The 15,828-nt window shown below is 57.0% G+C and overlaps 1 protein-coding gene across 9 annotated transcripts; it reads left to right on the forward strand.

Annotated features, from left to right (window-relative positions):
* Positions 1-147: 147 nt before the first annotated feature.
* Positions 148-15,393, forward strand: SUN2 (Sad1 and UNC84 domain containing 2; the record flags this gene model as incomplete). Of its 9 annotated transcripts, none has more annotated exons than XM_080705972.1 (17): positions 148-269; positions 1,086-1,276; positions 1,427-1,564; positions 2,053-2,148; positions 2,432-2,552; positions 3,386-3,456; positions 5,206-5,333; positions 9,685-9,939; positions 10,539-10,616; positions 10,982-11,025; positions 11,391-11,556; positions 11,881-12,102; positions 12,316-12,400; positions 12,763-12,878; positions 12,987-13,154; positions 13,458-13,550; positions 15,280-15,393. In XM_080705972.1, 17 exons carry the CDS (start codon positions 148-150, stop codon positions 15,391-15,393), a joined length of 2,208 nt encoding a protein of 735 aa, XP_080562098.1. The 9 variants fall into 9 exon arrangements, with proteins under 9 accessions (XP_080562098.1, XP_080562099.1, XP_080562100.1 ...); XM_080705973.1 differs by having other exon boundaries at positions 2,459-2,552; positions 3,380-3,456; XM_080705974.1 differs by having other exon boundaries at positions 2,459-2,552.
* Between the last annotated feature and the right edge of the window lie 435 nt (positions 15,394-15,828).

The following is a 15,828-nucleotide window of genomic DNA, read 5'->3' on the forward strand; positions in this document are numbered from 1 at the left end:
TAGGGCTACTTTGGCTGAATGCACAGGGGGTCTGTCCTGTGGTGAGGCGGGCAGGTGGCACTGTCCAGGGAGGAGCTGGGACAGCCCCAGGCCTCATGTGTCATCGTCTTCCCCAAGTCTCTTCAAAGGAAGGGGCCCTGCCGCATCATGTCACGACGAAGTCAGCGCCTCACGCGATACTCCCAGGCTGACGACGATGGCAGCAGCAGCAGTGGGGGTAGCTCCGTGGCTGGCAGCCAGAGCTCCCTGTTCAAAGACAGCCCTCTCAGGTAGGGCTGCAAGGGAACCTGTCCATGGCCCTGCCCCAGAGCAGGGCCGGAGTTTTCCCGCTGTGGCCTTGAGGCAGAGACCAGATGTCTGGGTGTGGTTGGGGGGTCTGCCTTCTCCTCTCCCTGGGCCCCTGTGTGCTGCAACAGGAAGTGGGGAGAGGCAGCTTCAAGCCCGGCGGAAACCCTGAAGCTGCAGGCGGGGCTGCAGAGGTCCTGCTGCTCTGGATGGGTATGGCGGTCTAGCCATCCTTCCCTGGGCCCATGCCCACACCCGTGCCTCACCACACCGCCGGCCAGCAACCCAGGGCAACTACCAGCCGCCTCCTGGCCCTGCCCTTGCAGACCCGAGGGCCTGGGGCTGGGGCTTGCCCTGGGAGGCCGGGTCAGCTTTGTCTAGGTTCTCAGGGAGTGTAGAAATTAATAGTCCACTAAGAAGCATGGGAAAGAACTTTGGCTTTGAAGTTAGAGACCTAGAGTTAGGCTTCATTCCCAACTGATGACTAGCCTGTCACTTGTGAGATTCAGAGATAGCAAGAACAGAGAGAGGGCTGGGAGTGCAGCTCAGTGATAGAGTGCATGCCTAGCCCTGGGCGCAAGGCCCTGGGTTCTATCCCTAGCACTGCAAAAAAAAAAAAAAAAAAAAAAAGAAAAAGAAATACCTGCACTGCTAGATAGAATTGTTGGTTGCCAAGCAACAGGGCCAACCCACAGGAGCCCAGGGTGCTCTGTTGTGCTGGGTTGTGGCTTCCTTTAGAATCCCTGCTGGGCTTACTTCCCTGCTCCCTGTCTTTGTCCTCATGGCTGTCCATCCCACAGGACCTTGAAGAGGAAATCCAGTGGCATGAAACGCCTGTCCCCAGCGCCACAGCTGGGCCCCTCCTCTGATACCCACACCTCCTACTATAGCGAGTCCGTGGTCCGGGAGTCTTACATCGGCAGCCCCCGGGCCGCCTCCCTTGCCAGGAGCGCCCTCCTGGATGACCACCTACACAGCGAGCCCTACTGGAGTGAGTGCCCCAAGCCTTCCTCCCGGGCTCTGCCCCTCCCAGCTCCTCCTCCCTGTCCCCAAACAGAGTGTGCTTGTCGGAGCAGCCCCCTGCCCAGGGCCCACAATGCCCAGGCCCTGGGAGGCCTAGATGAGCCGGTCTTCCCCACAGGTGAGGATGTGCGCGTGAGGAGGAGGAGAGACACAGGTGGCACGGACAGCAGCAAAGTCAATGGGCTGGCGGAGGGCAAGGCCTCCGAGGACTTCCTGGGCTCCTCCTCGGGCTACTCCTCCGAGGATGACTTCATGGGTAGGTGGGGCCTCGTGAGAGCCAGGGCAGGGGGCGAGGTGAGGACCTGGTGTGGGCACTTCACGGCCTGGCGGGGCCTCCCTCCTCGCCGGCGTCCCCGGACCTGGCCATACAGCCCTCACACAGGGCTGTAAGCGCCCTGCAGGTGTCTGTCTGCCCGTCCTCACTCGTCTGAGTGACCCAAGGCCAACGGCAGCTCACAGCAGCAGATTAGAGCAAGCTGTACACACAGTGGTGTCTTGTAGTGCTTATCAGATGCCTGGGTGATGGTGCGGGCCAGACCGGGGGCCGCTGGTGAGGAAAGAGATGAAGCTCAGTAGCAAATAAAACGCCAGCGACCTCCCACCACAGTCCGTCTGCAGCCGCCTCCTGACCACCGTGTGCCGGGCCGTGTGCAGGAGGACGCTGACTTCAGCTCGAGGGCACAGTCAGGCTGATCCTGGCGGGCTCTTCGGAGGGGCCAGTCTCAGCGGGTCTCTCCTCTGTAGGCTACTCGCCTGTGGACCAGCACAGCTCAGGGTCCCGGCTGAGGCGCGCCGTCTCTCGGGCAGGCGCCTTTGTCTGGGCGGTGGTCACTTTTCCAGGTAGGTTCAGACTAATGTGCTCAGTTACTTTTGCTCCCTAGGCAGTGACTTCTTTGTGGGGACCCATGCTGCTAGGGAAAGGTCGTTCTAGAATATTCACTGGGAGCTGAGAGCAGGGAACACCCTCGCTGAGGGCGAGGGCAGGAAGTCTGCAGAGCAGGACTGAGGGTGCGGGGCGGGTTGGCGGCGGGGGGGGGGGGGGGGGGCACTGTAGCCCAGGACAGGTGCTGGCGGGTGGGCCCTGGGGAGGGGCGGGAAGCAGTGCACTCAACAAGACCTCCAGTTTGGGGCTTGATGGCCGCATTCTCAGGCCGGCTCTTCGGACTCCTCTACTGGTGGATCGGCACCACCTGGTACCGCCTGACCACGGCCGCCTCGCTCCTGGATGTCATCGTTTTAACCAGGTGAGGGAGACTCCAGCCTCGACAGCCAGTCAGCAGCCCAGGGACCTGCAGGAGCCACAGAGCGCCTCACCAGCATGTGGTCATTCCTCCCAGGGGTTTCCACCCCAGTTCATGTGCAGCTTTTAACCGGGAGCAGGGAGCGGGGAGGGGACTTGAGAGCCCGCTCAGAGGCGGGGACTCGAGGCAGGTTTTGTACCCTAAGAGGTCGCCTGTCAGAGTAGGTTCTTAGAAGAACCTACTTGTTGTGGTGGTGCTTTGTTTGTGGTACTGGGGATGGAACCCAGGCACTGTGTTCCAGCCCCAGTCCTTTTTTTTATTTTGAAATGGCCTTAGATTGCTGTGGCTGGCCTCAGAACTGTAATTCTTCTGTCTTAGCCTCCCGAGTACTGGGCTTACAGTTGTGCATCACCATACCCAGCTGAGAAGGGCATGTTTTTAGATCTGCCTGGACACTTCCTCCTCAGTGCCGCTCCCCACAGCTGAGCCTCAGAGTACCAGTGGCTTTCCTCACACTGGCTGGGCCTGAGGCTCCAGCCCAGATGTGGGTTCCAAGGAAGCCCCACTTCCCCAGTCTTCCCACTCGTGAACAGAAGGCACATAGAGGTGCTGCCTGCAGATACTGTGATTCCCAAGCCAGCAGAACCAGGATTTGGGAACCTGTCTCCCTTGGCAGAGGAAAGAGCACTGGCCTGGGAAGTCAGGCCCATGAGAAGCGCAGGGTTGGCCCCTGCGCTCCAGTTCAGGGCTCGGGGCAATCCTGAGCAACTTGCTGGGGGGCACAGAGCCCAGAGCCCCCTCCTCACCTGCTCTCCCCTCTGACTCCCGAGGTCCAGAAGCTTCACATCCCTGAAGACGTTCCTCTCCTTCCTCCTGCTGCTGCTGCTCCTGACAGGCCTGACCTACGGTGAGCCGGGAGGGCCGGGTGCCAGGCAGCGCCGGCCGGGCCCTCTCCTGACTGGCGCTGCCCTCCTCAGGGCGTCCTGGGCCAAGGGAAAATGCCTGGCTCTGCTGATCCTGCGCTAAGCTGGGGCAGCCGCCCTGAGCAGGACACACCCCAGGATAGGAGAACTCTGCTGCTATTATTAGTAGCAGTCATTTCCCTCTGTTCCAAATCAGGACACACTGTGAAAGTGAATTGTTTTTCCAAGATCAAGTTAAATCTTTCTCTGGCTGTCTTTAAGGTAAAAACAGTAAAAGAGAACTCATGGCCTTCATCTTTTTTTTTTTTTTTTGAACCCAGGGCCTTGTACATACGAGCAAGCACTAACCACTGACCCACACCCCCAGCCATAGCTGCCTCTCTTGACACCTGCGGTCACAGCCACCCTGCGGGGCTCTGGTCTCAGCCTGGGACTGTCTTATCCATCTTTGCATTTCATGTTTGATTTCTCACTCGATGACTTCAGCTGAGTTTCTTGATTTCGCGTGAATTGCCCACATGGCCCCAGGTTCACTTGGAGCAGTTGTGCCAATTTATAATTAGAGGCCATGCTTTGTTATTTTTTAAAGTTGGTTTTATAGTTTTAGTGTCTATTCAACGTGTATTTTTTTTATTACTAACAGAGTAGACATTTTTCCAAATGTTGGTTTCCTTTTGGCTTCCTGTTACAAGAACAGCTTGTTCACATCCAGTGGAAACTGGGCATGGCCCTTAAAATAATAGTGTCCTAGCCGGGCGTGGTGGCACATGCCTATAATTCCTATACTTGGGAGGCTGAGACAGGAGGGCTGCAGGTTCAAGGACAGCCTCAGCAAGTAGTGAGACTCTCATCAACCTAGCGAGACCTGGTTTCCAAATAAATAAAATCTGGCTGGGGGTGTACCTTGAAGGTAGAATGCCTCTGGGTTCAACCCCCCAGTACCACAAATAAAATAAAACAAAATAATAATCCTTCGTAATTGTACAGCGTTTTACCCAGACAGTACTCCCTGGGTGTGATTTCAGGCTAACTGGAGCTTCAGCATGGCCCCGTGGACTTGGGAAACCCAGGGTCTTAGTCATGTCACTTGAAGATGCTGGCGGGGGGTGGGGCTGCACAGGGTGTGTGATGCCTGCCACGGGGCCTGCAGCCCGTGGTCCTGTGCCGACTGACTGAGCAGCAGGCATGGAGTCATCTCACCAGGGCTGGCAGCCCTCGGCCAGCAGGGCCTCGTCAGGCTCCCTCCTTCCCTCCTCCTCCCCCACACCCCACAGCCCTGAGGAGTAAACACATCACAACCAAATGGCCCCCAAAGCAGGACATGAGCGCCTCCGCAGGCTGCAGCCTCGTGTTCTGCTTCTGGGGACACCAGCAGCCCGGCTCAGGGAGGTGCCGCATTCATCCCATCAGTGATGCTCAGAGGGCCTTGGGCCACCTGGAGCGCTTCCAAAGCCTACCCACAGGGTGCGCAGGCCAGTTACCTCCCCCTGTGGAGGGTGCAACCAGGCACTGGTTGTGTTTAGCTCCCCAGGGGAGCACGCTGTAAGGTGCCCTAACTTTTCAGAGCCATCCAGAATCCTGCCATCTATAGAATAGAGGAAGGACCCCTGGGGGGGTGAATGGGCATGCTCACCTGACAGCCCAGGGCTTGTGTAACCAGGGGACTGTGCTCTGCCCTCCTCGGTGGGCCTCCTGCTCCTCCAGCCTGAATAACCTGCCTCACCCTTGCACAGGTGCCTGGCATTTCTACCCCTATGGGCTGCAGACATTCCACCCCGCTGTGGTTTCCTGGTGGGCAGCGAAGGACGGCAGGAGGCAGCCTGAGGTGTGGGGGTCCAGAGAGCCGTCCCCACAGTTCCAGGTGAGTGTCTGGGGTGCCAGCACTCTACCTCCGCTTGCCTTTGCAACTGACTTGCCTGTGTGGAGCTGAGGATGTGCTGTCCTGTCTACAGCACCCTTTCCGTGCTGTTTTGGGTACAGGTGTTGGGGTGGCCTGCACTTAAGTATGACTCAACACTGTGTCCAAACACTGGTTGTACCCTAAGGACAGACAGCAGAAGGCAAGGGGCCAGCCAGGCGCCTTGCCGGCTTTTTCTCTCCAGTGTTGGCTGAGCCCCTTCTGTGAGCGAGCCAACCTCTCGCTAGTGCTTCTTACCACAGACAACCCGCCCCACTCTCTGTGGCGCTGGGACCAGCATCAGCTCTCGAGTCGGTAGGTCGGGTGGCCCTTCTAGTCTGAGCATGCTCAGGCAGTCTTGGCCGGGCCGCGTGTCCACACGTGCACACATGTACCTGAGCCCCGGCTGGCCCCCGTGTGCACCTTGGTCACCTCATGGCTGGCCTGGGCTCACTCTCCAAGCCAGGCAGGGCTCCAGGAGAAGAGGTGGCAGCGGAGACCTGGATTCACAAACCGCCCGTGTCAGTGAAGCCGATCTCAGGACAGCCCCCATTCAAGGAGACCAGAGGAAAGCCTCTGGAGGGGAGCCCAGGGCCAGCCGTGGAGGGGCAGGGTGCAGACACAGGAGCTGGCGGCTAGCTGTATAATCTGCCAGGGTCTAAGGATGAGCAGGCCCAGGCTGCGCCCTCAAGGCGCCGCAGGCAGCTGGAATGGGTGTGAGCACAGGTCACTGGCAATTCTTTACTCCGCCCCCCCCAGGCACTGCAGCAACGCCACAATCCCAGTGACTCAGAGGCTGAGGCGGGAGGATCACAAGTTCGGGGCCAGTCTGGGCAACTTAGTGACACCCTGTCTCAAAATAAAAAATGGCTGGGTAGCCGGGCGTGGTGGCGCACGCTTGTAATCCCCGCGCTTGGGAGGCGGAGACAGGAGGATCGCGCAGGTTCGAAGCCAGCCGCGCGCGCTGGCTTAGGAGACCCTGTTTCTAAATAAAAATATAAAAATAGGTCTGGGAGTGTAGCCCAGAGGTAGAAGGGCTTCCAGGAACCCCAGTACCACCAAAAAAAAAAAAAAAAAAAAAAAGGCTGGGTATGGTGACACATGCCTATCATCCTAGTGTGTGAAAGTCTGAGATGGGAGGATTGAAAGTTCCAGGGCAGCCTCAGCCACTGAGTGAGACCCTTAACAAATTAGCAAGACTCCATTCAAAATAAAAACGAAAGTAGGATAAGGATGTAGCTCAGATGTAGACTGCCCATGGGATCGATACCCAGCACCACAAATAAAGAAATACATAAAAAATAAAAAGGGCTGGGACGTAGCTCAGTGATAGTGTATCCCTGGTTTTAACCCCTAGTACCACAAGAGAGAACTTCTTTATCCCCTAATTGTGACTGTTTGAACTTTGCTCATACCCTGATGAATTTAATTTGGTGCCACATTTTTTATTTTTTTGGTACCGGGGGTAGGACCCAGAGGCATTCTACCTCCAAGCTACACTCCTTGCCCAATTTTATTTCTTATTTGGAAACAGGTACTCAGTAGGTTCCTGAGAGCCTAGCTAAATTGCCAAAACTGGCTCTCAACCTGGGATCCTCCTGTCTCGGCCTCCCATTTACTGGGACTACAAGCATGCTCCACCACGCCCAGCCAATGCTACATTTCCTTTCTTTCCTTCCTTCCTTCCTTCCTTCCTTCCTTCCTTCCTTCCTTCCTTTCTTTCCTTTTTGTGGTACTGGGGATTCAATCCAGGGCATTCTGTCTCCCAGCTACACCCCCAGGCAGATTTATTTTTTTTTTATCTTTATTTATTTTTTTGTGGGTCTGGGGATGGAACCCAGAGGCATTCGACCTCCAAGCTACAACCCCTGCCCAATTATTTTATTCTTTATTTTGAAACCGGGTCTCACTGAGTAGCAGAGGGCCTGAGTAGCTGAGGCTGTCCGCGAACCACGATCCTCCGGTCTCAGCCTCCCTAATGCTGGGATTACAAGTGTGCGCCACCATGCCTGGCTTCAGATTTTATTTCATTTGCAGAACTGGGGATTGAACCCAGGGGCATTCTACCTCCAAGCTACACCCCCAGCCCTATGTTTTATTCTTTATTTTGAAACAGGGTTGCAGAGGACCTCACTAAGTAGCTGAGGCTGGCCATGAACCTGTGATCCTCCTGTCTCAGCCTCCCAAGTACTGGAATTACAAGTGTGCACCACCATGCCCGGCTTTTTTTTTTTTTTTTTTTTTGTGGTACTGGTGATGGAGCTCAGGAGCATTCTACCTCTTAGTGATACCCCCCAGCCCTAATTTTTTATTTTTTTATTTTTTATTTTTTTGTGCTACTGGGGACGGAACCCTTCTACCTCCAGGCTACACTCCCAGACCTATTTTTTTATAGTTTATTTGGAAACGGTCTCTTAAGCCAGTGAGGCTGGCTTCGAACCTGCGCAATTCTCCTGACTCTGCCTCCCAAGCACGGGGATTACAAGCGTGCGCTGCCACACCCGGTTATTCTTTATTTTTAAAACAGGGTCTCACTGAGTTGCAAGGGACTTAACTAAGTTGAGGCTGTCCGCGATCCCCCGGTCTCAGCCTCCTAAATGCTGGGGTTACAAGCATGAGCCACCACACCCGGCTTATTTTTTTGTTTTGAAACAGGGTTTTACTAGGTTTCTGAGAGTCTCTCTACATTGTTGAAGCTATCCTCAAACCTATAATCCTCCTGTCTCTGCTTTCCAAGTACTGGGATTATAGATATATACCACCACGCCTGGTTTAATACTATTTTTGTGTGTTACTGGAGATAGACCCTAAGGGCGTTCTAACACTGAGCTACACCCTTTTTTTTTTTTTCTGGTGGGTCTGGGGATGAAACCCAGGGGCATTTGACCTCTGAGCTATACCCCCTGCCCGACTTCTTATTCTTTATTTTGAAACAGGTTCTCACTAAGTAGCTGAGGCTGTCTGCGAACTGCATTCCTCCGGTCTCAGCCTCCCGAATGCTGGGAGTACAAACCTGCACCACCACGCCCGGCTTCCTCTAGCCCTTTTTTTAAAAAAAATTATTTGTTTCGAAACAGGGTCTCACTAGGTGGCTGAGAGCCTCGCTAAGTTGCTGAGGCTGTCTTAGAACCTGCAGTCCTCCTGTCTCAGCCTCCCAAATACTGGGATTATAGGCATGGGCCACCACATCTGGCAATTTTTAGTCGTATGTTTTTGTGGGTATTGTTTTTCTCAGCATGATCTTATTTTATAAAATAATGACATTTTCTGTCACTACTTCTTACTTTTGTATAAAAAGGGGAATCATTTTTACATAAAAAATGTCTTTCTTAGCCAGGCATGGTGGCGCACGCTTGTAATCCCAGTACTTGGGAGGCTGAGACAGGAGGATCACAGGTTCACAGCCAGCCTCAGCTACTTAGTGAGGCCTTCTGCAACTTAGTGAGACCCTGGTTCAAAATACAGAATAAAAAAATAGGGCTGGGAGAGTGGCTTGGAGGTAGATGCCCCTGGGTTCAATCCCCAGTACAGCAAATATACATATATATATATATATATATATATATATATATATATATATAATTTATATATAAATTATATCTAATATATAATATAAATTATATATATAATATATAAATTATGTGTATGTATATATATATATATATAATCTTTGGTTGTATTTGAATAGAGACACACACCAGCAGCAACTGCTTTGCGGAAGGAGGTGGTGGTGCAGGCCTGGCCAGCGAGGGCGGGACAAGCCTCTGCTTTCGCTTGCTTTTGAGCCGTGTGAATGTTCTGCCTATTTGAAAAGTGGGATCTCTAAAAACCTCTGCCACTCATCAGCCCTTTGCCCTCACGTTAGAGCCGACAGGTCACATTTTATAAGTTTTCTTGGCTAAGATTTCGTGGTCATGCCAACAACAGTCTCAAAATTCATGAACGCTGTCAAATGCCACCTCAGGTCCATATGACAGCTGCTTCACCGTCTCCGCGGGACGTCCAGTTAGAGGAAGCACACGTGCTTCCTAATGGACGGGAGGGAGGCTGCTGGGAGCCCGGCCTGCGGGTCAGGTGGGGGCTGGGCTCAGATGGTCACTAGGTCCATCCTTCCCTTGGACAGCGCCTGCACTCACACCCTCTCCCCAGCCGCCGGCACTGCTCCTTCTCTCCTTCGACTCCAGCATGCACCCTCTTAGAGCACTGGCGTCTCCCTGGCACCTGCTCTGGCCACCCTGGTCCCAGCCCGGGGTTCCCGGACTCTCCTGTCTGTGGGGGGCTCTCCTGGCGTCTCACCTGTCTCTCCCTCCCCCAGGCTGAGCAGCGCATTCTGTCCCGGGTTCACGCCCTGGAGCGGCGCCTGGACGCTCTTGCTGCTGAGTTTTCCTCCAGCTGGCAGAAGGAAGCCATAAGGTTGGAACGCCTGGAGCTGCGGCAGGGGGCCGCTGGCCAGGGAGGCGGTGGTGACCTGAGCCACAAGGACGCCCTGGCACTCTTGGAGGGGCTCGTGAGCCGCCGCGAGGCTGCCCTGAAGGAGGACTTCCGCAGGGACGCTGCCACTCGCATCCAGGTGGGGAGCAGGATGCTGCAGACGTCCCCGGTGTCTGTGGGACGACGTGACCCCACAGAGCCCATGGAGGGAGACAGCGGCGGGCCATTTAGGGTCAGCCGGCTCTGCCACTAGGCAGTGTCCCTGGCTAAGCCTCCATTTTTCCTCTTTAAAATGGAGACGAGCAGGGTGTGGTGGAGCACACCTGTAATTCTAGTACTTGGGAGGCTGAGACGGAGGATTGCAGGTTTGAAGCCAGCCTCAGCAACTTAGTGAGTTCTTCTTTCCAAATAAAAAAACAAAATAGGTCTGGGGTATAGCCCAGAGGTAGAAGGCCCCTGGGTTCTAACCCCAGTACCACATACACAAAAAAGAAAAAGAAAGAAAAAAAAGAGAGAGAGAAGATGGAGACTGCCCCGTCTCCCCTTGCTCCAAACGTCTATCCACTGTGAGGTGTGTGAGTGGAGGGCCGGCGCGGGGCGGAGAAGCACTGTGGCCGAGGCCAAGACCAGGCCGGGCTCAGCCCCAGCCCCGGTGGGAGTCCCAGCTAGACCCCTCCTAGAGGAGGCGCCCTCCCGTGTGGCGGTCCCAGCTTCAAGCCTCTCCTCTGTGTCTGACAGGAAGAAGTGGCCGCCCTGAGAGCAGAGCACCACCAAGACTCGGAAGACCTCTTTAAGAAGATCATCCAGGCTTCCCAGGTTGGTGGGAGGGGGCGCGACCTGTACCGGGGTCCTGACCAGTTCCACGCCTTTTCTCAGACTGGGATTCCTTGGGCCTTTGCTTCTTCCAGGGGGCCTGCTGAGTGGGTGGGGTGCAGGCTCCTCCTCCTCTGTGTGAGCTGCGCTTGCCCCAGCTGGAGGACCCGGGGACCCCAGGAGCACACAGTGGGCAGGGACGCTGCGGTGGCAGACACAGCATGCAGGAGCGCGTCAGAAATGGGGCCAGACAGTCCGGTGGCCAGTTTGACCTTTGTTGCAGGGGCCAAGAGACACCCCAACAGAGTGGGCCCTCTGGAGGCTGACTGTCTGAGCTGGGTGTTTCTGTCCCTTCTTCCTGCTCCCAGGAGTCCGAGGCGCACATCCAGCAGCTGAAGTCAGAGTGGCAAAGGTAACAGCCCGTTGTGTGGCGCGGGCCCAGCAGGCCAGCCTGGCCAGCAGAGGGTGGCTGAGCAGCCGGGGACCCCTGTGAGCATCCTGGAGGCGCAGGGAGTAGCAGGGCTCAGTCAGGAGGCACCCTCCCTCCTGTACAGCCTCACATGTCCCCACATGTGGGGAGGTGGGCGAGGCAGCGCAGAGGGGATTATGGAGTCTGGACCTCGAATTGGGTCGGAATTAGCTCGGGCAGGCAGGTGTCCCCCGTTCCTGGCTGTGTCTGCCCTTCCTGCTCTCAGGAATGACAGGGACAGCCCTGGGGTCCTCGCTCTTCCTCAGTGCAGCCTTCCCTGTACCTTACTCCTCTCCCCCTGGGACTAGGATGACCCAGGAGGCCTTCCGGGAGAACTCCGTGAAGGAGCTGGGGCGGCTGGAGGCCCAGCTGGCCAGCCTGCGGCAAGAGCTGGCCGGCCTGACCCTGAAGCAGAGCTCGGTAGCTGACGAAGTGGGCCTGCTGCCCCAGAAGATCCAAGCTGTACGAGACGACGTGAGTTGGAACCACCCAAGGGACCTGCCGTGTACCCTCTGCCCTGAGGCCCATAGCCAGGGTCTGCACACCAGTAGCATCCTGTCCCCGGCTTCGTTGCTCCTGGGAGACCGCTGCAGGGCCACACGGTGTGGGCATGGGCCTTCTGAGGCAGGAGTGCTGCCCATTTGTCCTTTGTGCCCAGGGACAGCAGTTCATAAACCTTTCCTTCGGGGCCTCCCTTCCCCTCTCTTGCCCAGCCAAGCACACGCTCCCCAGGCCGGCTTCACTATAGAAGCCTCCGCAGTTCTGCAGCCCTCCCGGTGATGCCGTCTTTGGCCCTAGGTGGAATCTCAGTTCCCTGCCTGGGTCAGTCAGTTCCTCCTGCGAGGAGGGGGCACCCGCACCGGGCTCCTCCAGAGAGAGGAGGTGCAGACTCAGCTGCAGGAGCTGGAGAGCAGGGTCCTCAGCCACGTGGCAGAGATGCAGGGCAAGTCAGCCCAGGAGGCCGCAGCCTTCCTGGGGCGGACGCTGCAGAAAGAAGGCATGGTCGGGGTGACGGAGGAGGTAAGGAGCCGGTTCCCCACAAGCACGTTGCACTTCTCACTGGGGCAGTAGACTCAGAGCCTGCTGCTGGGCTGTGGGCCAGTGTGGTGGGTGCAGGCGTGCCCGTACTGCCCGCGCCTGCGCAGTATCAGCCTGGCAGGGTCAGTCCCGGGGACCCGGCCCGCGCAGTGGGGCTGGGGCAGGTGGTGACTGTCTCCGGGGCCCGTGCCTTAGCAGGTGCACAGGATTGTGAAACAGGCCCTGCAGCGCTACAGCGAGGACCGCATCGGGATGGTGGACTACGCCCTGGAATCAGGAGGTACGTGCGCCGCCTTGTTACGGTTCCCACAATGGCAGAGCCCCTGCATCTGCGGCAGCCATGGTGTTAAGCAGGCAGGCTTGGGATGAGCAAAGATCACCCGACCTTGACTCAAATCCAAAACAGGGGACCTCTCAGGGAAGTCAACAGGTGCCACACAGCGTCCCCGCCAGGAAGAGATGTCTCAGCTGCTCCGGGGTCTAGGTTAGGGTTGAAGGCTGGGCCCGGCACCTGCCCTGTCCTGGGTGACGGCAGCCCCTCTGGCTGCTTCCGCCCTCTGTGCTGGGCTCCTGTGGCTGGCAACCTGAGCTGGTCACCTGGCTCTCCCGGAGGGTGCCCACCTTGCCCTTCTTTTGTTTCAGGAGCCAGTGTTATTAGTACCCGATGCTCCGAGACCTACGAGACCAAGACGGCCCTCCTCAGCCTCTTCGGCATCCCCCTGTGGTACCACTCCCAGTCACCCCGCGTCATACTCCAGGTACGGCCAGTGAGGGGCCCGGCGGCTCGAGCACAATGGGGACGATCCCTCTGGCTCGGCCAGAGCTGGGCTCGAGGCCCTGCCCTGATGCGTCTTCCTCCCCTCCAGCCAGACGTGCACCCAGGCAACTGCTGGGCCTTCCAGGGGCCCCAGGGCTTCGCCGTAGTCCGCCTCTCTGCCCGCATCCGCCCCACAGCTGTCACTCTAGAGCACGTGCCCAAGGCCTTGTCACCCAACAGCACCATCTCCAGTGCCCCCAAGGACTTCGCCATTTTCGTGAGTATCGGGCTGTGTGGGCTGGAAGGCATGGGTGTCTGTCCTGAGGTTTGGGTTGGGGTCTGGCTGGGAGGGAGGGGAGCAGGTTTGGAAGAGGCAGAACTAGCAAGAGAGCACTGTAGTTCCAGTTAGCTCAGGCTACAGAGGCAGAAACAGATTTGATAGGGTTAAAGGACCATCCTGGCCACAGGCAAGTCCTGGGGCGGCTGTGGCTCAGACCAGACTCCCTTCAGTCCCTGGCCGCCCTGCCTCACCTGGCAGGGGTCAGCGCCGGCTCCTCCATCCCCTCCTGCTGTTTTGCAGGGCTTTGATGAAGACCTGCAGCAGGAGGGCACGCTCCTGGGCAAGTTCACCTACGATCAGGACGGAGAGCCTATTCAGACCTTCTACTTCCAGGTACAGGCCCCCCACGCCGGGCACTGGCTTTCCCCTGGCAGCAGATGAGCCCACCCTTACTCTCCAGGCAGAGATGAGCGAGGCAGCCCTGTCCTTGGGACACAGAGGTGGGGAAGGTGGCACAGGGAGGGCCCTTCCCGTAGGGCAGTTCAGGGCACCACTGAGGCAGGTTGTATGGGAGAAGGCTTGGGTCACTGGGAAATCCAGCTGTGAACAGCGTTCTAGATTAGAGCAGAGCTCCTGGTCTCCTTGGAAACCGATCCCCAGGTTCTGCTCCAGGAGAGTCTGAGTCATTAGGGCTGATGGGACCCAGGAATCTATATTTGAACCACCAGGAATTGAGCTGGCATGGTGCACACGTTATTCCAGGACCTGGGAGGCTGAGACAGGAGGACCAAGGGTGTATGTGGGAGGGTGTGAGAAGTAGGAAGGGGACAGGCCTCGAGGCTGGAGGGAGGCGTTGCTGAATTGGTGAAAGCCTGGTGGTATAAATGGTGAGCCAGAGGAGGTCAGACCTGGAGCCAGGCCAGATCGGGAGACTGAGGCAGGGGAGCAGGCCTGAGAGGGGGTGGGGAGCAGGGGTGAGCAGGGAGGGCCCTGGGACCAGGTGGGGAGCAGGGTGCAGGCTGCTGGCCCTGGCCTGAGGTGGGAAGGGGAGGTTTGCCTGTGGGAAAGCCCAGCTCCAAGGTGACGATGGGGAGTCACAGGAGGCCGGACTACTTGGGCAGGGTACAGGGCGGGCCAGGGGCGGGGATAGACAAATGGACGCCATACCTGTGGCCTCAGGTGGGGTGAGATATGCTGCAAATGCTGGCTCAAAATAGAGGCCAGAGCTGAGCGTGTGGCACACGTTTGTAATCCCCACACTTGGGAGGCTGAGACAGGAGGATGACACAGGTTCAAAGCCAGCCTCAGCTACTGAGTGAGGCTCTCAGCAACTTAGTGAGACCGTTTTCAAATAAAATATAAAATAGGTCTGGGAGTGTAGCCCGGAGGTAGAAAAGCCCCTGGGTTCCACCCTCAGTAACACACACACACACACACACACACACACACACACACACAAGCCCCTGGGTTCCACCCTACACACACACACACACACACACACACACACACACACAGAAAAGCCCCTGGGTTCCACCCTCAGTAACACACACACACACACACACACGCACACACACACGGGCACTTAAGGGGAAAGGACCACAAGGTACACCAAGCACTCCATGAAGGGAGTTCTGTCTACAGATAAAAATGATAAAACAGCGTTGGAATAAACCCAGACTGGACGGACTGTGCTGGTCCCAGTGCAGGCTCCTGGGGGTCGGCGGCTGCGCAGGAGCCCGGGAGCTCAGGTCCTTGGCCCTCTGGCTAGAAGCTGCTAGGAGACTGAAGGCAGGGGCTTTCTTTTTTGGGCAGCACTGGGGATTGAACCCAGGGGCCTTCTACCTCTCAGCTACACCCCTAGCCCTATTTTTTTTTTTTTTTTTTTTTTTTTTTTTTTTACTTTGAACAGTGTCTCACTAAGTAGCTAAGGTTGGTCATGAACCTGCACTCCTCCTGTCAGCCTCCCAGATAATGGGGTGCAAGTGTGCGCCACCACGCCCCACGAGGCAGAAGCTTTTGAAGCATGTTCCCTTCAGACCCCGGGGGCAGAGAGGCGCTTTACCCACCCTCTCTGTCAGTGAGGCATCAGAGGACTATGTGACAGCCCTTCTTCTCTACCCAGGCCCCCAAGATGGCCACGTACCAGGTGGTGGAGCTGCGGATCCTGACTAACTGGGGCCACCCTGAGTACACCTGCATCTACCGCTTCAGGGTGCACGGGGAGCCTGCCCACTAGCCTTTGAAGCCCAGCACACAAGCCCGCTCCTGGAGTGGGTACACAGCACCCACCACTGTCCCCACAAGCTTGGTCAGCACTCTGACTTCCAGCAAGAAAGAAGAGCCCCAGGGAGATGAGAAAGAGCGTTCAGGGTTTTGCCACGCTGTGGGGGGCTCGGGTGATTAGCTCCGGCGCTCCCTCCATCCCTCCTTCTGAGCTGGGTGCCACGGGGTGTATATATGTAGCATACCATGGGGGATGGGGAGGAGGCAAGGCCCCCACCCTTGCCCAGGGCAGAGAGGCTGGTCCCAGGGGCTCCTGGTGGGAGGCCTGTGACTAGCAGGTGCCAAAGCAACGGGTAGGCCAGGCCAGGGCCCGGGGAGGTGAGCTGGGAGAGCCGCCAGGCTGCTGCCATGGATAGAAGAGGGTGCTCAGCACCTCCCCGAGACTGTC

Source organism: Muscardinus avellanarius, assembly GCF_963383645.1.
Source record: "Muscardinus avellanarius genome assembly, chromosome: 11".
Classification (NCBI taxonomy): Eukaryota; Metazoa; Chordata; class Mammalia; order Rodentia; family Gliridae; genus Muscardinus; species Muscardinus avellanarius.